We start from the raw sequence: 25,997 nt of genomic DNA, 5'->3' as shown, positions 1-25,997 counted from the left end.
TTATGAGGACTGGATTCACACCACCAAACTAACTATTTTCCATTTTTGAAATAAAGTGCTCTTAACTTGCCGTTGGCAGGTGGATGAAAACAGATTTTTATCCATATCAGATTTTGGTGGAGGAGGGGTGACTTAAGGGTGTGACGGTCTCTGAGTATTGCTGCGTATCAGGTGCGTTTTCACATGCATTGACTTGTGCTCCCTCCCCTACCCTCTTCCAATCGCCGCAGATGAGCAGCTGCAGCTCCCTCCCACCCCCCCCAGCAGTCACGGAAGCGACAGCGATGGGTCCCAGAGCCCCCACTCCCTGCCCCCATCCAGCCCGGCCCGTCTCCAGCCCCGAACCTCCACTGCCATCTCCTCCTCGCCCCTCCTCACCGCGCCCCACGTAAGTGCAGCTCTCTGAACCTTTGGTGTTTTGTCTATGTCCCCTCAGGATTCAGATGTCCTACTCCCACAAGCTTGGGTTTGCAGCTTCAACCCTCCAGGGTAGTATGGATTTCAGATTTCTGTCCCCACCCAATTTCCTCGATATCCAATGTCTTCATGACCCAATTGCTTTATTACATAATATTGGGGTCATTAAGATAAAACATCAATCATTTGAATTAACCTAGGTTGCAGTTGCTCTACTATAACATGTTCCCTCGGTGCATATAACTGCAAGATTCTTATCCTTAAGGGGTTGTCCATCCTTCCAAAGCTTCAAGGAAATTCAAGCTTCCTGGGATGTATGGTAGCTCCTGTGTGTGTGTGCGTGTGAGTGTATTCCCACCTGTGTGCATGCATATGGGGTTCCCTGTGTGAGTGTGTGTGTGAGAGAGAATTCCCATGTGTGCTTGTATATGGGGTTCCCTGTGTGAGTGTGTGCGTGTGTGTGTGTGTGTGTGTGTGTGAGAGAGAGAGAATTCCCATGTGTGCTTGTATATGGGGTTCCCTGTGTAAGTGTGTGCGCGTGTGTGTGTGTGTGTGTGTGTGTGAGAGAGAGAATTCCCATGTGTGCTTGTATATGGGGTTCCCTGTGTGAGTGTGTGCGTGTGTGTGCGTGTGTGTGAGAGAGAGAATTCCCATGTGTGCTTGTATATGGGGTTCCCTGTGTGAGTGTGTGCGTGTGTGTGTGTGTGTGTGTGTGTGTGTGTGTGTGAGAGAGAGAATTCCCATGTGTGCTTGTACATGGGGTTCCCTGTGTGTGCACTGTGCTGACTCAGCCCTTGTCAGATGTACGGAATGTGTGCGCTGGTGACTCTGGTCTGTGGGTGTCTTTTATTCACACTGAACACTCAGTGCTGCGCTAGGCCTTCCTCATCAGCCAAACCACCCACACAGCAGTGTGCAGCAGTACTGGACAGCCAGCCAGCCAGTCTGGGATGACTGGCAGTGCTCCCCTGGTCCATAACAGAGACTGCGGTCTTAGCACCTCGTGAGCCAGACCCCCTCTGCACCAGTGCCTTAGAGAACGTCCCAGAGCGGGTCATGTCATACTGGTTGAAATACACTCATAGTCCGTGGCCAGCCTGCACTTTTTTTCCACCATATTTTAAATCAACAAGCCTCAAAACAGCTGCTTCTCAGTGTGTATTTGATCAAGAGGTATTCCGTGTCTGCAGCTTTTTGAACAGCCAGACCCGGCCTGAAATAAATTAGCTAATGGTGTATCTGATCTGCTCAGCTCCTCTTCACATCTTTGAAATGGTTTATGGAGGTTTAGGTGCCTGCTATGAGATCATGAGATGAAAGGTGCTGTGTAAATGCAGTACATTATTGTTATTGTTATTCATGGTCCTGAAGGGCACGAACTTCTCTCCTCTCTCCAGACTCTCCCAAGAAACATTTACCTTCCAGAGCCACATTCTTCCTCCTCTTTGAGCACTCAGACAAAGCTAGAGCACAGCCATCTTGAGGAGGTAATCCACTGATACTGATGTGGTGTCTTCTCCGTGTCCCCACAGAAGCTGCAGGGCACCTCAGGGCCCCTTATGCTGACAGAAGAGGAGAAGCGCACCCTCATAGCTGAGGGTTACCCCGTCCCCAACAAGCTTCCCCTCACCAAGACGGAGGAGAAGGCACTCAAGAGAGTTCGCCGAAAGATAAAAAACAAGGTAGCCACACCCTTAAAATTACAGTCTTCAGATGTATACCTTGGTCTAACAGTATAATAATGTGCAGTACTTTGTGCTGATAATTTAACGTGTGGTGTCTTCTTGAATGCTATTCAGATCTCTGCCCAGGAGAGCCGCAGGAAGAAGAAGGAGTACGTGGAATGCCTGGAGAAAAAGTGAGAAAGAAATAGCCTTTGTTGCTGCAATGCTGTTACTCAGCAAATGCCATTTGCTTGAATCCATTTACTGTGAACCACATGTGCCAGATAGAGCCTACAAAATCACTACAAAAAGCATCGGTGTGGCCACTTGGCCTATATTCATTGCAGTACAGGCATTTTTGTGTCATGAAAACAGTATGATAGTCCTGTGGAGGTCTTGATCTACCCAGATGGCTGATGTCTACCAGGGCTTTTTTTCCTAAATGACTACAAAATGACATTGTCCATGTGGCAAGCATGTGATGGCTAGCGTTTGTGTTGACTCACCTCATGCAGAGTCGAGTCTTACACTTCGGAGAACAATGAGCTTTGGAAGAAGGTGGAGACCCTGGAGAGCGCAAACAGGTGAGGCATTGGAGGCAGCCGTGCAATGTGGAATGTGGGTTTCCAGCCCATGCTTACTCCTACTGCAGTCCCAGTGATTCTCTGATTACTTAAATGTGGGGGCATATCTTGTGAATAATTTTTATTGGCAAAATTCAGGGGTAGATGGAGCATACTTCTTCAGTGAATGCTGGTATGCATTTAAATTTTTCCAGGTGGTATTAATATCACTTGCTTGAAAGAATGCTGAAATTTGGAAAACTTAAGTAAGTAAGAAAAGATTTTTTGTAACAGTATATAAATTACTATACTTACTAATCCACATGTAATTACTTTTGTGTCCACGTCTTCTTTAATATTCACAGTAAATCTGCTTCCTTAAGGAAAGTAAGTATAGTAATTAATATACTGTTACAAGTAATTTTTTCCAACTGTATGAACTATCAGTTGCGCTTTGTGTCTATAACCCAGTTTCTCCGCCTACAGCCCTAAAAAAAAAGTAAATCTACTGCTGCTTAAATCGGCACTTCTACTAATATGGATGCAGAGTGCTGCACATTCTTGCACCATCAGGGAAAAGTTGTTCATTACAATATGATGAAACAGATGAAAGTGCTCACTGAAATATCTGCCATCACCGCACCAGGGCAGTTTCCTGTTGTTGTTTTTACATTTTACATAATGTGCGCGGTGAAAAAAAATTGTTCCTTGGAGACTGCCTTGCCTGCTTGCTGTAGTGTGGGGCCAACACCCATTAGCTGTCTTTTGAAATTACTCTGGAGCAATAAAAAAAGGCCGTTATCAGGCATTTTCATGAGTTTTTTTTATACAACATTTCTCACATTAACACAATAAAACAGATTCACAGGCTTGTCTCTGCTGCGCCATTCATTCGAGCTAAGCGTACTGTAACAAAATCCTAGTTCTTCCTCCTCTCCCTTCCTCCCATTCTGGTTTTCAAATCTACAATGCCTTTGGTCATAACAATCTGAATAAACCATAGCCACCTTTGGTCACATGAATATCACATAAGCCAATGTAGATGAGCCAAAAAAAGATCCAGATGGAGGTATTCCTGGATCCAGGTAGTTAATTGGTACTACAACCCAGCCCAGTTGATACAGTGTTGAAATATTTAACTGTTAAAAATAATCATTCACATTTTGCTGAATGTCCATATGACTCCACTGCTAATTACCTGTGTCTGTGTGGAAGGTGGATGCCACCACATGAAGGTGCTTGGCAGTGTGGAACTGTTGTTTGCTTGTAACTTGGTTGCTACAGACTGAAATCCCCATAGTTCCATCCCTGCCTTACCCATGGGCAAGGTGCTTACCCCAATTGCTTTAAGTTTAGCTCAGCAATAATAATGAATTTAAAGTGAGTTTAAAGGGGCAGCTCACCCAAAATAAAATAAAGCTATATTTGCTGCAGCAAATATCTAGAAAACTCATCAAATTGCAGTGAAACTATTCAGATGAATAGATACAGTAGCACTCTGGGTAAATTGGAATATTGCTTTATTTTATTTTTGGGTGAACTGGCCCTTTAAATCGGCTCATTTATGGAAATAAAGAGCCTGGTAGTAGATTATTTGCTAGCTACCATGCAGTGTCGATACACATCATTAAATTTCTCAACATATGTTGCTCTAAGCTGTGTTTGCACAGTTTATTATTTATTTATTTAATAAATATGTGTAACTGAAATGGAGCTAATATAAACAAACTGTAAATGTTTTATTGAATGAGTGACTTGCATGGTTGCCTTGATTCGATTCCCCCTGCAAATCTACTGAATACTACTACTACTGCTACTGCTAGTACTGCTGCTACTACTGCTGCTATTATTATTATTATTATTATTATTACAATAGTTACTATCATGATATTCTCTGTGCTGTACTTTTAAGTGAATCAAACCGAGGCATAAATTGTAGGAGAAGCTGACAAAAAAAAAAAAAAAAAAGAATTCAGCACTTTTTTTTACTCACATGTGCTACTGGTTCTTGATCTGGTATCTAAGAACACATGTTATGCCCTGAATACTTAGACACTTTCTTATGGTACTACTTGAAAATGATGAAACATCTGATATGAATCACCATGTGTGAGGCCTTGACTTTCAGGTGTGATGTTCCCCAGGTAATTGTAAAGTTGGAACCCACATCTGAGGCTCTATGCCATTTCAAAGCTCAAAGCTTCTGCACTTAATGCCATGAGGCTTACAGCACTCCTGCTTTATTGAAATCTGCTATGAGGACAGGGGTCTGTCCTAGCTTGCAGATATATAATACTGAGGAGACAATGGCATACAAATGCTTTCCAAGTCATCCTTATAGCCCTCTCACCGTGAACCCATGATGATCAACACTAGCTTAAACCCAATGTCATAACATTGCTTCTGCAATATGGCAGTGCCGTAATAAGGTCGCTGCTAAATTATATGAACATAAGGAAAACGTTCTGATGATCAACACTAGCTTAAACCCAATGCCATAACATTGCTTCTGCAATATGGCAGTGCCGTAATAAGGTCGCTGCTAAATTATATGAACATAAGGAAAACGTTCTGCGTCAACAGAATTACTCCACAGTTCGCTTATGTGGGACTACGAGTTGGGCTACTTGAAAAGCAAAAAGATGACTGTTGATACAGAAATTCTCAGACACTGAACTACTGGGATATGGCTTGTTTTAGGCTCAGTTGAAGAATTTACACTGGCAAAAGCATTTGTTTATAAATGAAATCTATCCTTTACATTTTCAGTACGTGACAGAGGCATTACTATATACAGTAAAAGCCATCCAAATCCATGTCAGGCACTGTCTTCTGCTGTGCTTTCATGGTAAGGCTTTAAATGGACGCAGGGATTACTATGTTTTGTTATCACTTTAAATAGAAGTTTTACCTTAATAAAAAGGCAGGGCTGTCCAACGTGGAAATCTGTAATTAACAGAAGACATTAGTAGTCGCTTGTATTGACACTGCGAAATAAAGAATTGTGGCATCCCTTAATTATAACGTAAGAGAAAAGAAGTTACAATTCAGCATATTGTGGTGAAAACGTAGAAAGTCTGCAAGTGAAAACCACTGATGATGAAAGTTAAACTGACTCAGCTTCTTTAAGCGCTTAAAACGAAACCCACACGAGCCAAATGTGCGACACGTAGGTTTAAATTTTAATCGGTGGACAGAGAAAAACAGACAACGCTGCCGGTTCTTGATGCATGGGTTTATTCCAAGACGGGACACTTTTTTCGCTTATCGTTAAATAAAAAAATTATTATTAGCAATGAGCAATGTTTCAATAGACAATTTATCTCAACTTGCCATATTTCTCTGAGACTAATGGCGAGGACGAGGCATTTGAGTTGTTAGGCCTTTTTAATGGAAATTTTACTACCGTAGTAAGTCCGTTTCGGGGGCAAAGGAATATCAATGCGATTAACAGAGAGCAACCTTGAAATTACCAGACCACAGTGATTCAATTAAAGCACACACTGACGCAATATGGAGTTAGTCATATTGGACCGTTCCTCTTCCTGGAACTTCCATGAGAAGTGTACTTGCTCTCTAGATTAAAGCGTGGACTGCATGTCCTTGATCCCCTAGCGGACTACGGCGCTCTGATTCTTTCAGTTCCCGACTATTTTAAAACTCAATCTGCTGTAGACAGTCAAAGCTCTGTTTTACCCCATTTACCAACAGAAGGACTACTATCGATTCCATTTTTTAAAGAGGAAACGGGTTATTTAATGCTCCAGAGTCACATAAGGAAAATGAATGGGTGAAACAATCATTCTATCGACTGAGTAATACAACATTTTAATAATCATGAAACGGGTATATATGTCGACGTTTGTATTGTTTTATTTATTTATTTTTTAAAAATAATTGTGTGCTACAATAGGCCTACACCTAAACGAAATAAGGAATGTTTTAGATAAACACAATGTACACAGGGCTACTATTTGAATTTAATGTAGGCTACATTGTTTTCCATGTGCTCTTTCATTTTATCCGCTCCCTCCTCATATTGAAACCTTACTATTTGCAGTATCACGTTACAAAGATGTGTGAAAGATTTATTTCACTTGCGGTTTTATTTATATTTATTCATATTTTTTCGTGAATTTTTATGAGCCTACACATGGTGCGGATCATACAATCATCAGTGGTGATTTAGCGCCCTCTTTTGTTAGAAAGTGGCAGTTTCGTGCTTTCCTGGTCCGGCAGCACACGTACAATTTATAGTATTTTAAAATGCGTTACACAACACAACACAACTTGAGACATTATATTTTACACACACACACACACACACACATACACACACATATATACATATATATATATATATATATATATATATATATATATAATTCACATTGGCCATTAGGTTCAGTGTAAGGTAAAAGCAATGCACATATGCATCACATCCTGTGTTATGTTTAAGGTCATCTTGCCTGAAGACTGATTTAACAAGGGTTCAGAAAGTGAATAAATGTGTAGAACAATAGCAAGAGAGCTATCGACTAAAGCCTTGACCTTATGTGGGTTAAGTACAGTGTACTATGCTACTGTGTGGGTATACTGTGGGTGTATGCATTGGCAGAGGTTTGCAAAATCTATATATATTCACAGTGAGCTTGTACTTTGTGGTCGTAGAAAAGCATACTGAAAAAATGATGTGGGGATTGCATAAGATTTATCTATTTTCAGCATACATCCCTGAATTATTTGTCCCTAGATGGTCTTTTCATCCCAGAACTAAAGCAAAGCTTCTTTAAGTTACAGAACTGAGAAAAGATATTTGGTGTTACGACCAGATGTGCTATCATTGTTTTCAGCTGTTCTGACTGTTTAATTGAATTCATACCTACATCTGAGTCAGAGGAATATGTTGGTGGAGTTATTTTAACAGTTATGTGTCATTGAAACTGTAGCCGCTGAACTGTGTGTGAAATGCCTTTTTAGCAAATATTAAAACATAGACCTACATCACCATGTATGAAGGCTCATGCTGAGATAGCCATGCATTATGTATGTGATTGAGTTTTGCGTACACAGTGAAATGTCCAGTGTTAATTCAACCTAACAGAGTACACATGAGTCCAATTGGGACCGTATGTACTCTGTAACAATTTATATAAACACATTTGACTGAGTATCTGTATCTTTTTGCGTGTGTGCATGCGTATGATCAAGGCCACACTAGTGATTAAGTGCCAGATCAGATTCTTTTTCTTAATAAAAATTTAATTCAGCTTTTGGTTTCCTCTGTAGACTTCACTTGGTAGTTAATTATGCATTAAGTTTTTAACAGCCCAGAGGTGATTGTCAGATTTACAATCTGTTCCTTACCAATGGTTATTACAAATGGGATCAGATAAACTCTCCATAATTACCTCCGATTCAATTGGGTTGTCTTGATATTTTTCTCAATGTTCATAAAAAACAAAAATATCAACTGAATCATAAACATATTATATAAATGTACATGAATACTGTTATTTGTTAAGGCAAAACTTAGCAAAGATGTACTATTATAACTGCTCAATGCCTTTGAATTATTGTGATTAAATGTTGGTATTGAACGTATAAACAAACAGTTGAGCATTTACCTTGTGTTTAGTATATTATCAAGGTGTATCAGCATTCCAAAAATCTTAAATCCATAAAAGCGCATAGAATCTCGTATTCTGAGGAATGATTAAATATATATATTTTGTGGCATAGGCAGGCCCAGTTCAACTGAGTTAGTGTCATTCATAATGCATTGAATGCAGACACACTGTCTGTCGCATGAGGCTAGCATGAATCGCATACATCTCTACTTTCCTCTTATAGATCTCTGCTGCAGCAGCTTCAGAAACTTCAGGCTCTGGTTGCCGGAAAAGTTCCCCGCTCCTGCAAGATGGCGTCGACCCAAACAGGGGCCTGCCTAATGGTAAATAACATTATTTCACAAGGACACTTTTCCAGTTAAAGCAATTCCCACATTTATAAACTCACCAGACTGGAAAAACTGCACTGCTGTTATGTTGCATTTTATTTTTATCGAAAAAAATTTTTATTCTTCCACTTTTTTCCTGGTGCTCTTACCCTCCTCTACACTGTGGCCATAAACTTAATACAGATGCACATTAGCAATTCCCTGTGTAATTCCACCTCTTGAATTACATTCAGAATCTATCTTGCTGATATCCTTTTCCAGTGCACCTTACCGAGTTTGCATTACAAATATTATCCACCAGCTGAGCTTTTTATATATTGAATCTAATCAACTAATGAATCTTGTGATTATTAAGGTAACAGCAGTGCTCCACATGGGATTCGAACCTCAAACTTTGGTTAGCTGCAACCTGCAATCTAAGTACTATAAACGTAGTCACCAAATTTGAGATTACAGAAGTGACCCTTCAGTAGACAGGTGCCCTGATTGGTGGGCTCATGCCACAGAAGCTGGAATGAGGTATTGAACAAAACAAAGCCTGCACTAAAACACAGAATGTTTGACCAGAGGGAATGCCAAAACTCATGGTGTTTGGTTTCCCCTGCCAGGTGGTGGCGCTGTGTTTTGTCCTGGTTCTGGGCTCCTTCGTGCCCTGCCTGCCCGAGTTCTCCTCCCCGTCCCACACAGTGCGGTCATCGCCCCTTCCCTCGGCTGACGTCTACACTGCTAGTCAGAGTATGTCGACCCCCAGCGAGCTCATTCACTCATTCCATTTGTTTACCTGTTCAGTGGCGCAGTTTATGCTGGCTTACATTACATTACATTTATTGGGCAGACGCTTTTATCCAAAAGCAGCTTACATTTGATGTGCTTTTCAGTTTTTTAAAACTGAATATTTACTGAAGCAATGCATTTTGTGCACTCTAGTGACCCAGCTAGGATTCAAACTGAGCGGGGCATTAAGTTATGACTTTGAGGTGTGTGACAAAGCACCAATGCAGGATCACCAAGGATAATCCAACTTTAATTCCAACTACATAAAAATAAAAACTTATGTCACCTTTCTCTAATCACAAAATCAGATTCAATTTCCAGTTATATTAGAAACCTAGCCAATATAACCAATAGGCCTACTGGCCTCTATCGAGGAGACATTTCTGTGGAGCACAGCTAGTCTATAGTCATTTCTGGGTCACTGAAGATGTCAAATAAAAAGATAAATGGAAGTAATGGAAACTCATGTGTTACCCTCGTAGTCATTTTCAGAAAAGTAATTATCTGTGAGTGCTGCATCGAGAGTCATTGCTCTGAAAGTACAAAACTTTATTTTGAAAATTCATAAATCATCAAAATTGCTTTTATTCCAAGAGAATAGGCTTCAAACTTTTATTGAATTTTATTTCTGAAAACAGCACCACAGTAACTGAATTATGGATTTTTAATGATCTCCCATTCTTTGATTTGGGGAGATGTCCCTTCAATTAAGGTTATATATCAGCATTGTAAGCCCTTAGCTAAGCTGTTGGAAATTGTGATTTTAAGGTGCTGCTTTCTGTATGTTCCACTCATGGCCTTTGATATAATTACTAGATTGGAAGAATTACTAGACTGCATAGAATTACTAGATTGGAAGGGAGGCTAGGAAGCACTGTATTAAGTCCCACTATCATATCTATCTGATATCTTTCAACCTTTCAACTTTGCTTTTGAGTTTGAATAAATACTCTCTTAACACAGACATATACTACAGTGGCATTTGATTAGCAGAGCAACTCTCGTTGTTCTGTTCCGCCACTGGCCATTAAAATAGAATCTGCCATGGCATTATCTCAGCAAAGCCATCCTTGTTGGAAGTTAAGAGATGGAGCAGTTGAACACAATGATCCCGGCCATGTTCACTGATTGGCTGATGTGTGCCTGGTTTCCAAGGAAACCTGATATGGCAGAACAAAGCTGAGTCACTTACATCTATTGCACCGTAGGAGTGCACAGGAAGTGGTGACGCTAATCATGAATCTTCATGTCAGGTGGAGAAGGTACTCCTTTGACAGGGGTCTGCTATGACTGCTGGGTGACAGAGGATTCGTTTCAGAAATATAAATCACATTTCTAAGACATTTCGGAACATTTCAAAGCAAGGATTATTACATTATTGGTTAGTGAAGATATTGAGGTCAAAGTCTGAAAATGTGCACCCATATGGTACATTCAGTCATAAATTTGGTTTTGTGAAAGTGTCACAGTGAACACTTACAGTATTCTTCAAGAGCCTGCATGTGATTTATTATGAGTAAAGAATTGTTTCTTCAGAGCAAAGACAGATGAGAAGCATGAAAAATTGTTCACTTCCAGGAGCTATTTGATTTCAGTATTAATGTGTTTTAATTGGACAGTTTTTGTTTTGCTATATATAGGCTGTGGCTGCATACAACTACTGTAAATTTCCTTTGAGTTACATTTATCTTTTGCTTAAAACTACAAACCTGTGATTACCCCATACCAGCCATTATAAAGCCTGCAGGTTGCCAGAAACTTCTGTAAATATCTAACATCATTGTAAAACCTGTCTGGGCTAATTGAACATAAACTAAAACTGTAATAATATTTAAAAACCCAGAAAGTTAACTATCAGAAGATCCATGTGTCTTGCTATTCTGAATAAAGAGAATCTCAATACTGAGCAGTGCCTAACTCCCCCTGCTGGTGTGTGTCTGTGACTGCAGTCCGGTCCCGCAGCCTCCTCTTCTACGACGAGGGCTCGTTGTTGGATGACGGCTATGGCGGCTTCGTAAAGGTGGAGGACACCAACGGGTGGGAGGGGGCGCCAAGCGACTTTGTCGACGGTGGGCAGGCCAAGGATGCCCAGGGGGAACACGAGACCAGCAAGTACCTGAGCAAGGCCCACACGGACATGTTGGACTTTAACAGGACAGGCGGCGAGTTCCTCCACGAAGAAGAACAGTATCACAAAAGGTGAGATCAGGTGCGGGAAGAGGAGATAAAGAGACACTTAATGTTCAGTACTGTGCTGTAAGTATTTACTACAAGGACAGCCGCCAGTGTATGAAGATAGAAGCTTTTGAAACAACAAACAACAGGCAATCCATTGCCTTTATTTCTGATGAGAGCCTTAAAATGGGTCAGACACGACAGAACTTTTCAAAGGTATTTCAGTGATCGCGAGAGAAGACTTTCTAAAGAGCATTTGATAGTGAAGTTCTCCCTTTGTCAGTTATTGGCTTATTGGCTATTGGGTGTCAGCTATCTGCACATTGTGTAGCTCTCTGGTGCAGTGACTATACAGTTCTGCAGAGTGAGTGGGAAGCCGAGTTTGGTTGCATGTGCGTTGAAGGACACGAGTCCAGCTTCACAAATTTACTGGGGGCGTTGCAGTCGTGGGGAAAGCCTACAACTTAACTGTACTGTCTGAGCTGGAGGAATGAAAAGAAAAATGGGGTATAAAAATGTTTGCTAAATGGCCTTTTCTGTCCTCTCCTACACAGAGAGGCGAACCCTGATGGCGGTGCGGAGTACTTCTAACCGGTTCAGCTGGAGCTGCTGAGCGCAGCCTTCCAGAGACTCCTGATCCCGGTGGAGGCCTCCAGCACCAGCACCGTGCTGCCCCCTCCCAGTGCACCTCTGGCCCCCCCCAGCCCCCCTCTCTCCCTCAGCCAACCCAGAGATACAGTACAGACAAAGGGAGAGAGGGGAAGGAGAGGTGTGCAAGCCCAGCGTAAATCCCCCGACACCCTGACAATTCATAGTAGAACCCAGTAATTGTACTTTTTTATTCTTAATTTCTCATTGCTTCTGTAAACTGAAAGAAAAGCCAGAGCTGATGGTAGCTGGTTTTTCAGGTCCCATGGGAACCTCTGTATAAGTAGCTGTTCTGGCCCACTCTTTGTGTGGGCAATTGTGGGTGCAGCTTTTCTGTGCTGAAGAGGTGCTTGACAGAGACGGCTGCAGTGTGCTCTGATAACAGCCAGTATACTCCTGCTACAGTAAAACAGCAGGACAAGGGCACATTGGATGAAGAATAAATAAATGTCTTATTTCTAGGGCAGTGGGCCCTAAGAAATAAACTAGTTTGTTTGGATTTTTAGCTCAATGAATTGTCACTATTCCCCCAATTCGTCTCCCAAAATAAACTGCTTACATGTTTTGTTACATAAAGTTCAAAGATTTAAAAATCAAGCGGGAAAAAAATATTTTATGTAATCAATGTGATGCCTGGAGGTGTTCTCAGGTGTAATGACTGATTCAATCAAACCCCATCTATAATATCACAGCCTTCTGTTGTCACTAGGTCTGTGTTTAACTTATTCAACTTTAATATTTTCTACAATCACACCCACATGATTATGTTTTGTGTCCGTATTGCACTTTTACCATTTAAAAAGAATCATGGATTGGTATACCAAAGTGCCTTCAAGCTCCTGTTCAGTACTTCTTATATCCTGTTTTAAGGTTGCCTTCAACAATAATGTTTCAAATTTTTTTTATCTAAAACCCAACACAAGTATTTTAAGGAATTCGTAATCACCTGTAAACTGCAATTTCAATAACAAAAACATATGTCCAAAAAACGAAGAAGGAACCTCCTTTTTCTTTTGTAAATAATAATGACGATGTAATGTTTACATGATCTTTCTTCATAACTGTTAAACAGTTTGCCAACATATATTTTTATTTCTGTATTAAGAAAGTTTTGTATATAGAGGAGTTTAAATAGTCACATGTAAATATACATAAAACCAAATTTGAGATTTGATTACCACATTATAAACATATCTTAACTAAAATAACTGGAAAAAATTTCACATTGTCCACGTACATGTCCATTATATAGGTCAACCCAATTCCACTGTTGGCACATATCCTAATATTCTATAGATTTCAGAAAATGAATAACCAAATAATTGGTGAAACAAAACAATTTGAAAAGTAGTGTTGGTAATATGAGTAAATATAATTTCTGTTTTGCTAACAAGAATATATTAAGATGATTATTTACAACAAAACAAATATTTACCACCCTGGCCAACAATGTATAGTTCTGTTTATTTTTGTTACAAAAAATATTCTTATTGCATAGGGTAATATCGCTATGCATAACAGCACCAAATACTGAATTTGTCTGTTACAGCAGCTGCTGAGTCTTACAATAAAGAAGAGTTATGATGTTAGCTAGCTGCTTGTAACTAGCGCAGCCCACTGGACCAATGGCCATTCTTTTAGTTTTGTGACCATTTTTGAAGGCTGGCATACATTTTAAATGATGAGCATTACACAGTTAAATGTGAGCTTGATTATCTTTGTAATCAAGCTTACATGTACTGTAATGAATAACACACCTCTGGCAAACATGATAACCACATACTGTATGTAGAAAGAATGTATTTGCCTTTGGAGAACATCCATTTTTACATTCATTAGTTTTAGAGGCCAAAAGTGTATTGACGCAGCATTGCCTTTCCTGGCTTATTTATAATGGTATAATGGCTTTCTGAGAACAAAAACCATATGAAGGAATCAGGCTTGTTAGAGTATCGCCCCATTCATTGAATTTTTTTGCTGGCAAAATAAATGACTAATTGTAAACATTACATTTCTGATTATATAAATGTATTTCTGATGGTGAAAATAATTAGAAATGTTTAAAAGAGAGAAAACATGGGCGTGTCTTTAAATGGTATTGCCACATGTCTGAAAAAAAAAGGTTAATGTTTGCTGTCCCAGACAGGGGAACCTACGATTGCCCTGATTGATGGCTAAACTATAATATGAAACAATATTAAACTGCACTGTTATATAAAGGGAAGTAGGATGACTTGGTAAACACCAGTGAGGGAACAGTAATTGATAAGTAACATTAGATGCTCAGTGAAGGCAGCAGGACGAGGCAGAAACTGTGGCTATATGGTGTTAGTGTAAGGTTTTTCTGGTCTACAGTAACAGGTAAATGGAGTCCATAGTCTGTACATTCTGTTCTGGCCTTCAACCTTTTCATCTACACAACTCTTTTACTTCATGACAGTTTTCATGTAGTGTTAGAAATGGAACTGAACCGACAACAAATTAAATGTATCTTGGGCCCTCACCAGCCACAAGTGCTTGTAAACGTATGACCAACATGCTAGTGAATTATATTTTAAACGTTTTTTAAAAGTTCGTATCAGGGGTATAAAGGCAACTTTTAAAAATAATAAATTATGTGGTGTGTACACTCAAGGACTGTAGGCACATAATATCTAAAAGAAAATAAATAAATCTGCAAATCACTGAATTGTCAGATTCCTGGAATTTCAGTTAACTCTCATTTTCTATTCTAAATGGCCTTTATTCAACAAAACATCTTTTAGATTACTATCAATGTGAAGATAATACTGCATACCTCTGACTGCATAGAACCAAATCACCCACACATATATCAGATTTGAAAACCTTTTTCCATTCCATGTTACCACTGCCGCTACTGTCCCATGGCCTTGCTATTTGTATCATCTGTATATAAAATGAGTGAAATGCTTATACAAATGGGATGTATTTTTTTTATGGAAAATGTATTTTACTATTCATATGACATTGTTCAGAAGTGGTTGCAATGCTTTCATATTGTACTATTGCAAAGCATAAACATGCATGTCTTCATGTGAAGTGCTTAGAATACTTGTGTTGATATTACCTGTGTCTCCTGTCAAGTAGAGTTAGTTTGAAGCAAAATATAAAAATGCATCTGCAAGTCTTTGTCTTTTTATTGCTGTTTCACTGTTGTTTGAGTGGGTTTCTATTAATGCATTCAAGAATCACTCATACATTAGGCCTTATTGTATTGTAAGATGTCAATTGAGCAACACTTCTCTTGAATGGCATTTTTGAAAGATAATTTTGGAATTCAGACAAATTCCACCTAATTTCACTTCTGCTATCAACGGGAGAGGTAAAACCAACCTCAACCTCAATTTTGTTTCTTTTCTTTCACCTCCAAAACATTGATACCAGTCAAGTGGCCTGTCTCAAAACCTATTAAAAACCCCATTTGTTACCTGTATCCAAAAATAATAAACACAAGTAAAGTGAAGAGATATTTATTTTATTTGTGCAGCAGTCATTCTATGATATGCACATGGCTTTTGATTGTTGTATTAATGATGGCTGCCAATATTAAGCCTCCCACCCCATCACCACCCGCCCTGGTTTAGAAAAAGAAATGCATTCTATGGATGATGAAACACAGTGGGCAGACAACATCACACTGACAACATAACCACATTAGAATTGCTTTGATATAGGGAAATGACAGGGGGGAAATCTTGTCAGAAGAGAAGCTACTCTCAAATCACTCAGAGCAGTACAGTTTAAAACTGTTTAAAACATTCATTTAAATGATGTCATCTTCCATGAGGCAATTTTTATTTGACACTTTGATGTGAGACAAAGTTTGAATGACCACATTCCTTTCAGAAGGTAAGATGAAAAAACACAGGGCCAAATTACATTAAATCATTTAGGAAACAATGGATAGCATTGCTTTGAAATAGAGCTTGTTCAATTAGTGTGAGCTAAGAGAGTCAATATTGTTTGTTGTAACTTGCCCTCATTTTGATAGCTTGATGAATACTTTGAACAGCAGGCTTACATTTAGCCAGTTTTAATTAATTACTTATTGCCAGTGCTTTGTATGCATGAGTACCTTGGCATTTTTGTACACTGAAAGTGTTTTTGGTTGAGATATTTCTTTTCGTTTTGTGTTTGTGATGAGAAACTGATAATGATACATTCATAACCATAAGATAATTAAATCTAGAGGGAGGCACACATCAACATACATACATTTTGTCGAAAAATCGACAAACCTGCCATCATGAAATCCATATGGCTCCTCATTTGCGACTTAGCCTAAACACATTTTGAACTTTCTGATATAATTTGAATATCACTATTGCATAAGGAAATAAAGCTAAAAACACTTACTTTAGCCATGAATGATCCAATTGACTGTAATTTTGTTTATATATTTTTTTTTTTTTATAGTTTAGTTTATTTCGGCCAATCAGGTTTAGTTAGAAAGCAAGCAAGCTAGCTTCCACAAAAAGATGGTGACCGCTAAGTTTGTAAAAACGTATCACATTGGCTGAAATATCATCATGTGTGTTCTTCTTTATATGTCCATTTTGCCCTTGTGTATGAGTATCCTGCAGTTTGCTACTTAGGTCAGAGTGCTTCTTTCCCAGGCAGTGCTCAAGTGAAGTGGTAGTTCTGTAACAGTTAAATCCAAAAAGCTATTGGCCCCTCCATATCCTTGAAATGTAATAGCCACTGCAATCTGGCATTGGCCATATGGACCGTAAACTTGCATATTACACAAATTGCAATTATAATTTCATTGGATCTGTTGTGGATGCATTTGTGAAAACTTGTAAATACAGACCTAAATGTGTATCATTGTTCTTAACTCATAATACACATTATACTAAACTGCTAGCAAACATGATCAATTTAAACAATGCTAAACAGCTCATTCCATGATCCGCTCTTTCCAAGTCCACCTCTGTGCCATTCGGTCTTGCTTGAAACAACCAAGGCAACCACAAGAGGTCATTCTTTCCTCAGGACCTTTAACTTGGGGAAATGTATCTGACGAAATGGTATTGTTCTTACCTATGCAATAACTTTGAAGGTAATTGATTAGGTATGGGAATGTGCATGAAGGTTACATATACAAATTTAATAAAACAAATTATGGGAACATTTTTCATTTAAGCAAGTAGGTAACAAAACAACTTGAGTGATGGTGCTTTAACAACTAAATATGTTTAAGCTTATACTATGAAAATACTATGCAAGAATCAATCAGAAATTATATCCTAAACTAGTAACAAATTTACTTGCTTTAAAATGATGTGCTTGCAATAATAATAAAATCATATATGTATGGAATGTATTATTCAAAGAACAAGGAGCAATGCGGTGCATGGCTTGTATCAGAGATAACATCACAACATGGTCAGTTGCGGAAAAATATTCATATTTATGTATTGTTTGCAGAACATATATGAATAGAATACAAATGTAAAGCTCGGTGACACTGAGATATGACATTTACCAGGGTCAATATCACAATGTTTAAAATAGCACTGTAGTTGTATTCAGCAGAAGAACATGCAAATTAAGTCTGTATGACTTTAAAAAAAAATGTTCTCTCTTTGTTGTTCCAAGCCAAACTGAGATAAATAATTAAATGACTAACTAAATAAATAAATAAATTGCAGTAGGATGGGTGTTAAATATGCATTAGCCAAACTTCACAATTCACAACAAAGAGCTGCTCAACATAAGAGTGTCACTGTGACAAAATGGGAAAAAAACCTTAGTCACTTGCTGCAGAATTATCCAAGTGGAGGATTAGCTACTGTACATCATAATTTGCTAAATCTAACTTCAGAACACAGTGCAGTCAACCTTCATCGACCGTACCTTATTTTCAGTTGTAGCAGGCTACAATGAAGGACAATCCTAGAAGATGGGAAGGTGAGAACAGACTTCATTCTAGTATACTGACTTCAATTTTTGGAGGTTAAGAGGCAATGTGTTCATTTGCCAGGCATATGTATAAAACCATACAAATTCTTTTCCTTGTTTGGACAGCTACCAGGCTGTTACCAGGCTACTGTGAATGTCAAAGCAATGCCCTTTTCATAGGACTTCCAGGGGCATTATTTTGGAGTCATTCTTCAACACTAGAGACAGCATCTCCACAGCTTATGAGCTTCAGATTTAGTAATTGTCCCTTGGTGTTTTTCGACAGATTTATTCTCATCTAGTGCTATGAATAGATATGGCCCTTGTTTTTCACATGACAGGGGATACACAGTGATGCAATGTGATATAAATAATGATTCATTGTATTGAATTTTGGCAGTCCTACCCTCAGCTGCATCGGATCAACTACCATATCACTTCAGACAGGTAACTCTGCCACCCTCTTGCATATAATCCCACCCTGATTGCTACATGGAAGCTGGCATGTACTACACACAAGGATTGGAATATGTTCAGGACTCCTGTGTGACCAACCATGGTTTTCACAGGGTCCATGGGATCTTCAGTGGCCTCAATGATTCAGTACTGTGATTTAACACCTGTGTTATTGTAGGTAGATATGGGGGGGGGGGGGGGGGGGGGGGGGGGGGGAGTTTATACTTTGGTTTGTTTTTCAATAAATGTGCATAGATTAACTGAATTCTCCCCTACCTACAGCTTGAAAAAACTGTATGTGGCCTAATACTTTTGGCATGTACTGTATATTGAATAGCTGGTAGGTAAGCAGTCCAGGAATCTGGTAATGATTAGTATGCCAAATGTATACCTTCAGACACCTTACAGAATGAGGTCCAAGCTATTGTACTAAGTATAGCAGAGTACTGATCACCTTGTCTGGGTAAATACTTTTGAGTCTAACCTTCAGAAGCTTCATGTTATACAAAATAAACCCTGCCAGTTTGTACTGGGGTGCTCCTATGAGACCCCAACATTTGAAATGCATAATGACCTAAAATGGTCAACAGCAAAGTGGAAGCTTGATGCAAGAACATTTTGTCTTCTTCATAGAATCATTGAGTCCAAGGAGCCCACTAACATACATCATGAGCTTCTCTTCACAAACACAAGACATAATTGGGGCGACATAGCTCAGGAGGTAAGACCGAGGCAGTCGGAGGGTTGCCGGTTCAAACCCCGCCCTGGGCATGTCGAAGTGTCCTTGAGCAAGACACCTAACCCCTAACCCCCAACTGCTCTGGTGAATGAGAAGCATCAATTGTAAAGCGCTTTGGATAAAAGCGCTATATAAATGCAGTCCATTTACCATAATTACACAACTAGATAAGCAGTGTTTGGACAAAACTTGACTTAACCTAAAACAAAAACAAACTGTGGGAAGCATACATTTATACATTGTGCTGTATAGCTGTGGTAGGGCTTATCACCAGAAGTACAATTAACTAGGGACATGCAAGTTTTCAAAAGACAGGTCAAGAATTGCAGCCAATACTGTTGCCATTCAGTGAACTGGAGTTAAAAAAATAAAAAAATCAATCAAATTTTATATTTGTATAGTACCTTCATGTAGGCCTAATTGTTATCGGTTACTGATATTTGTATGTATCTATAGTGTATTTGTGAACTGAGGAAGAACAGTTCAATGGAACTAATGGGTTGCCAAACACAAAAAACAAATAAATAAATAAATGGCTCTGCTTTTTTTAGGGAAGTTTACATGAAACATCGTGGCTGCACATTTGAGCCCAGACTCCATACCTGCTCCCATGGATCAATAAACAGCTTCGCTTCAAGCACTGAAACGGCTCCTGTACTGTGGCTAGCTGACTGTCTGTGAAGTACGGCTTTGCAATGGGTCACCCAGAGCAGAAGTCAGTCAGCTGTACAGTATGTGACTCGCGGCCTCACAGAACGTGAGATGGCATGTAAAGGTCTGCTTAGAAGATGACGTTGCCACTTTGGAGCAAGAGTAAAAGTACCATCTATTACCCAAGCTGGGGACCTGGGTCTTTTGCTCGGTAAGGTAATTATATTTTGTCAGGTAGTCTGCAGATGGTGAGGGCAGTGGATAACACCTGTCATCAAAGCTAAGGCTCTACAGTCAATTCCAGCTGTTTAATCACATGAGACAATACTGACTCGGTGATGACATTATTTCACGATATACAGATAGGAAAGAACATTGGGGACGCAGTTGTCAGGCAGCTGGTCCTGTCAGTACAGATGGGGAAGTGTCAATCACCCTGCTTTTGTCCTTGTGCAATTCAGCTGGAGGGCCAATCAACAGAACAGTAAATAAATATCGTTTTAAAAAGACAGCTTGTCTTTCCCCCCAAAAAAATAAACCCAGTGTGTATATTACGGCATGCCTTGCCTTGCTACATTCCGCAAGGAAGGAACACACAGACACACATTTGTTAAATGCAGTGCTGTGCTCCAGCAGGCATTCTTTAAAACTTAAAATTTATGAATGATGTAGTAAATGTACATAAAAATGAGTAAGAATCATACAAAAAAGGACCCAGATTATTGTCCGATAGAACACAGAAGTCTCTGCAGTGGCAGTTGTCAGTATTTGTGTGAAAAGGCTGCGCAGCCACAACCCAAAGTTACCCTGTTCCCTCTGTGGAGACTTTATTGGTGTTTTGGGTCTGTTGAGGCAGAGTGCAGTCGGAGAGGTAGTTACTTAGTTAAAAGGTAAGTTGGTAAAGTGCCTCTGATTGTCAAAGTCATTTCAGGTCCAAGTGAGAGGTGCGAGGCTGTAGGGCCCGGCGCTACGGTTTCCATGGAAATGCCAATTTAACAGTCAGCACACCTGCTAACCTCTAAATCAGTTCCTGCAAAATCCCCCCGCTGGTCCCAAGTGAGGCCTGCTCCATGTGTTAGATACTAGGCAAGGATTTAGGAGTCTTGTTCAAATGCAAATTAGTATAAAAGAGCAAAGGCTCAGACAATCCTCTCAGACAGTTTCAATCCAAGAAAAGTAACACGGGAGGAGTATCTACAGGGTAGACAGACCCTGCCCGATCATTCCAAAAATATGTAACAGCTCTAAAAGAGCGAGGCAGAATCATCACTCTCGCATACAGACACACATAGTCTTATGAAAATGAAAGGCCAAAACCATTACCTTCTTTCTGATGTGAGAGTCCTTTGAGTCTTTTGTCAGAGGGCATCAAGTGAGAATGAGGATGGAATTGAAAGACAGACTCAAATTAGGCATCTTCTTTGCATATGAGCCCATTATGAGGCCATCAGACTCCAGGGAATGGGAGACCGAGCAGTCTATCACGAAAGATCGCACCCCTACGCCAACTCATTTAGTAGAGCTGAGAGGAGACTCAAAGCTTTCGATTTAACCCATGCCTGCCTGCATGAGTGGACAATACAGCACGTGTCTCACGCAGGCTGTGCTGCACATGTACATCACAGATTTCCATGCATTTATCTAGTTCTAAAAACAAACTTTACCTGTGGTACAGAATCACTACCTCTCACAGAAACCAAATGTCAACTCAAATCTAGTATAGAATTGAAGTAAAATATAAAATTACTAATATTATTTCTCTGTTCCTCAGTTCCAATTTCCTGTTTGAGATAAAAAATGTTGGATGGTGTTTTTCTTTACTTCTTCTATGTTGTCTCAAACAAAGTGCCTGCTTGATTAAAGCACATCACTGTGAAGGATAACACCAGTTTAGAGTACAATATTTTACCTGTAAATTAACCTAACAAATTATATCCTTAAATTATATTCTTCCAGTGAAGTTTGAGCTAACGCAATAAATTCAATAGCAGAACGATGCAACGCAACAATGTACAATTTTATACTATAACTCATCCAAATACAGAGGTAAGAAAAAACAGTTCTACTGTAGAACAAATAAGTGGCCTGGTGCATTAACAGTCAATGCTGTTAGTGTCAGCATAGGTGACTGTGAAGAAGGCTCTCTTTACTCACTATAATGAGGGTATTGGGTGCTCTTTGATCACTTTATGCAGCAGATGTAAATGTGGGTTTAAAGTACACTCAGAATAGTGGGTGGACCTCCTGTTACAGATTTCCTCAGTGAACTGGTAATATATTTGGTTCGAGGTATGAATTTATTGGAAAAATGCATTATTACTGCAGCAAGGCCTGAAGAAACTGTATGTAGGTCAGCATTACTTTGGGGTTGGAGGGATCCCTGGAAGATTTAAATCAGCAGTACTCCACTTTCTGACATGCTACTGACTTGTTTGACCCACATGGAGAAGCAAATGCATTATTCAAAACACATCCTCCTAAAACCTAAGCAATTCATTTTTTCCTCTGTAGGTTACATAAATCTGTTCTTAATCTCAACACCTGTATATTCTACTATGCTAAAACATCCCTTAAAACTGAAATAAATAATATTTTGGAAAATATTTTCACAGCAACATGTTTGCGTCATCCAGGTCCAGGACACTTGTATAATGTCATAAAATGATTAAATACTTAAATCTTTTTTCTGCCAGGCCTTACAAGGATATTATCTGCAAACTGCACTGAAGAGATAGCTTGTTCTCACCCACTACGGGAGCACCATTGGTAGCCAGCTGAACTGCGACCTCACAGGATCCTCAATTGTCTCTGTATTCATTGAAATGGATGATTCACCTTCTCATCCACCCAGCAATCTGTCAGACAGGAACGCATTGCAGTATCTTTCTGTAACATACTGAGTTTATGTGCATGGGAACAGTGGCCATTCCTACAGGATACGGACTTGTCAATATAATTAAACTCTAATTAATGAAATTGAAATAGTAATTATTACATTGCCAGACCACAAGTTTAATTTTAATCTGGCTGTAAATAATAAACCAATTGCTTAATAAAATTATTTTTGTTTGTAATATTTAGCTATTGCTCATCATTTTGGATTTTGTTTTACTTATAATTCTCTCACTTAAAAAAAAAATTAAGAAAAAAAGGTTGAAAGCATAAATTCACATGGGTTTACATATAAACCACTGCACTGCACTGCACCTGGTTTACTTGGCACATTAGTGTTACGGACATGGCTGCCAGTTGTAGCTTGGCCACCTACCAAAAGTTCAGACTGTCAAGCCAGGCATCATCTCATGGTCAGTTGAAAGCCTGTATTAGAATGAAACACAGAGTCTGGGTGACAGGAAAGCCCCATATTTAAACTACATGCATCTCTCTGCTGTGACTTTACTCTTACTTTTATGCTCGCCACAGCAATAATGCATATAGTAAGGCTCCCAAAGACATAACGGTACTTGATCCCCTAAATATGATAATATCAACATAAATTAAAAAGAAAAAATATTTTTGCATTATCAATGTTTTACATATGGCTAATCTACATGGTAGCGGATGAGTTCCCGAGCCGAATACGTACGTAGTAGAAGACTCGTCTTTTGGATGAATGACACTACAAATAAATAAATAAACGTGGCATTAGAGTAGGCAAAATAAAAAATAGTATAAAACTCTTAAGCTGAGTGTACCATTAGTGACTGACAATGATAGCCTACTTACGTAAAACATTGCGAAAACGCTGACTTTTTAACGGAACGTTAAAGTTAGTGATTTGATCTCAGAACACAAGGAAATATCAGAACTACCTGTTTATCCAGTTTAACGACTTTCCTTACACAATTACGAAATTCTGTCCAATGAAATCGCTCCTTTGTTTCTCACCACACCCTGTTGGTCGTTTGAAATGCGCCTGTGTGAAAAAATAAACAATAAATATAAGATGGTTCTCAGTTAACTATATGTTTCCACCTGGCTGAGGTGTACACCTAAATATTATTTTTACTAGGACTACTGAGAACATGACACCGTGCCATAGCTGAACATACGTCAGAAGATATGGAAATGTTCATGTATATTAGGTGCTACAATTATATAGAAAGTCGCACACATCTGGGACTGTTATAATAGGGTAGAAGCCTATGTAACTGGAAGGATCAGTCTCAGCCCCCCTCGAGCGTCACCACAATTCAGCGATCGAGTTTATTGCGTAAAGAGAAGGTAAAAGGAAGTTCAATGGTCATTCAGCGGTAAAATGCCTGGGTGATTTATTTGGATGCAGTCACCTGACAAGGACCAAAAACAGAGCACTGGTCATACTGGGCTTACAGACAGTTGCTGCTTAGCACGCGTGTGGCAGAGTTTCTGCTGTGAATGCAATTGATGTTTTGCACTTGTGCCTCTGCAGTCGGAAGCGCAAAGTGCTGCGTTTGGATCTAATTCAGTTCGGACGGGATAACTTTACAGTATTTACATCGATTAGACATTCTAAAGGATATCGTTTTACGTAAGCTAAAGTTTCTCAGCAGCGGGTAGCGCTTTCAGTTTTAAAGCAGTGCTGTGTAAAACAGCCCGCTGTTGTTGACGCTTGTCCTACTTCCAGCTATCAATGGCTGAGGCAATGGATTGTGTCGGGGGTAGTTCAGCTCGCTCCGTCAACAGTTCCCCCGACTCCACAACAGCGGCGATGGTGCCAACGACCTTAGAAGACCTAGCCGAGGAAGAAGACGTTTTCCTTCCTGAAAGTAACAATGCTGGACGGAACGGGGCGGAGGAGAGTCCAGGAGACGGGTCCGTCACGATCCAGGTTCTCCAAGAGGCCCCGATGACCGAAACGAGCAACCAGATGGAGAATGAGTTTTTGCATCTCACCATCAGGAAGCAGGTGTCTTACAGGTAACGACGCGTGAACACGAATATGAAGTAGCTACTTCACTGTGCTTAGCCTTCAAGTCGACCTGTATAGCCTACTAGGCTGTATAACCACACCACTACTCTCACGATGACATAATGAACACCTTCTGTCAGGCGAATTTTGTGTCTTGGTTATGAATTTAATATGTCATATTTATTGTAATATCCTCTTAAACTGCACCTTGCTTATTATGCTCTTTGCACCTTGTTGGTAATCAATGATGTTTTATTTCTGCGATTTCCGTAGTAATTTAGAAGTTAGCCAACGTAATACAATACACATAATTTTTCTGTGTTTAAGGTGTCGGAGGGATATTTTCAAGGGCGTTTTTTGTGGCTAGTGAAGTCTATAAAGATTTTGCAAGTAGGCATAAATGTATTTATGTTTTTGTAAATATTTAGATTTCCAAAATTGCCTCTCTCTATAAAGGCAGATGATATATACTATGTTGTTTTATATAACATTATTGATTATGTTACAAATGAACATTGTGGAGGCATGAGTTGCACATTTACCAGTCTGTTACATCTGTAGTGCTGCCAAACCACTGTGTTCTTGCGTCAATTCACACGAATTTATAACACTGTTGTCTACATTAAATCTAGGAGGGATTATTGTTGCAAGCACAGTTTACGTTGAACGGAAGCTATGCATATCAATCGACCTGATTGTCAATGAAAGCTATACTGTTCTAGATAAAAATGTGGGTCATTAATATGCCAGAGGTGATGGCGTACAGTCAGAACATTGTTAGAGAGACAAATCTCTGTTGGGACATAGGTGACATGAACAGAGGTAAAAGATAAGAGATAACGGCGCCCTGATTGTAGCCTGTCGTTTAATCCAATCGGCTTTTCATAACCGGTAAATTTAATGAGACTTAGTCATTAAACACAAAGACATCATATGAACATTGAACTGGGTTCCCTCTATCCGATGCTGCTGTTCTGGTCTTGTTTACAGTCGAAGGCCTTGACCCTGTTAAGCTGCTGTCCCAGCAAAGGACGTTGTTGTGAGGCAGGAGCTCTAAACGTGTTATTATTTGGGCAGGTTAACGTTGTGCGAGTCACACAGCTTCACGTTTTGCCATCACTCACACAATGTTGAG

At 39.5% G+C, this 25,997-nt stretch overlaps 1 protein-coding gene and 1 long non-coding RNA gene across 2 annotated transcripts in view; one reads left to right on the top strand and one right to left on the bottom strand.

Moving 5' to 3' along the window:
- Nucleotides 1-15,345, top strand: part of creb3l1 (cAMP responsive element binding protein 3-like 1) — a 39,779-nt gene extending 24,434 nt beyond the window's left edge. The window contains exons 5-12 of the mRNA XM_035417056.1: nt 231-388; nt 1,950-2,099; nt 2,217-2,275; nt 2,597-2,665; nt 8,498-8,597; nt 9,212-9,338; nt 11,327-11,576; nt 12,107-15,345. Coding sequence (XP_035272947.1) covers nt 231-388; nt 1,950-2,099; nt 2,217-2,275; nt 2,597-2,665; nt 8,498-8,597; nt 9,212-9,338; nt 11,327-11,576; nt 12,107-12,143 — 950 coding nt within the window. The 3' untranslated portion in view covers nt 12,144-15,345. The remainder of the gene's footprint in view (nt 1-230; nt 389-1,949; nt 2,100-2,216; nt 2,276-2,596; nt 2,666-8,497; nt 8,598-9,211; nt 9,339-11,326; nt 11,577-12,106) is intronic.
- Nucleotides 15,346-22,670: 7,325 nt separating this feature from the next.
- Nucleotides 22,671-23,789, bottom strand: LOC118227628. Its single transcript, XR_004765310.1, has 4 exons — nt 23,698-23,789; nt 23,558-23,590; nt 23,240-23,289; nt 22,671-22,826 (listed from the first exon to the last, which is right to left on the bottom strand). It is a non-coding gene; the product is annotated as an uncharacterized LOC118227628 (long non-coding RNA).
- Between the last annotated feature and the right edge of the window lie 2,208 nt (nt 23,790-25,997).

This window comes from Anguilla anguilla, chromosome 5 (assembly GCF_013347855.1).
Source record: "Anguilla anguilla isolate fAngAng1 chromosome 5, fAngAng1.pri, whole genome shotgun sequence".
Lineage (NCBI taxonomy): Eukaryota > Metazoa > Chordata > Actinopteri > Anguilliformes > Anguillidae > Anguilla > Anguilla anguilla.
Note: the sequence above shows the minus strand (reverse complement) of the source record. Positions and strands in the feature narration are given on the sequence as shown.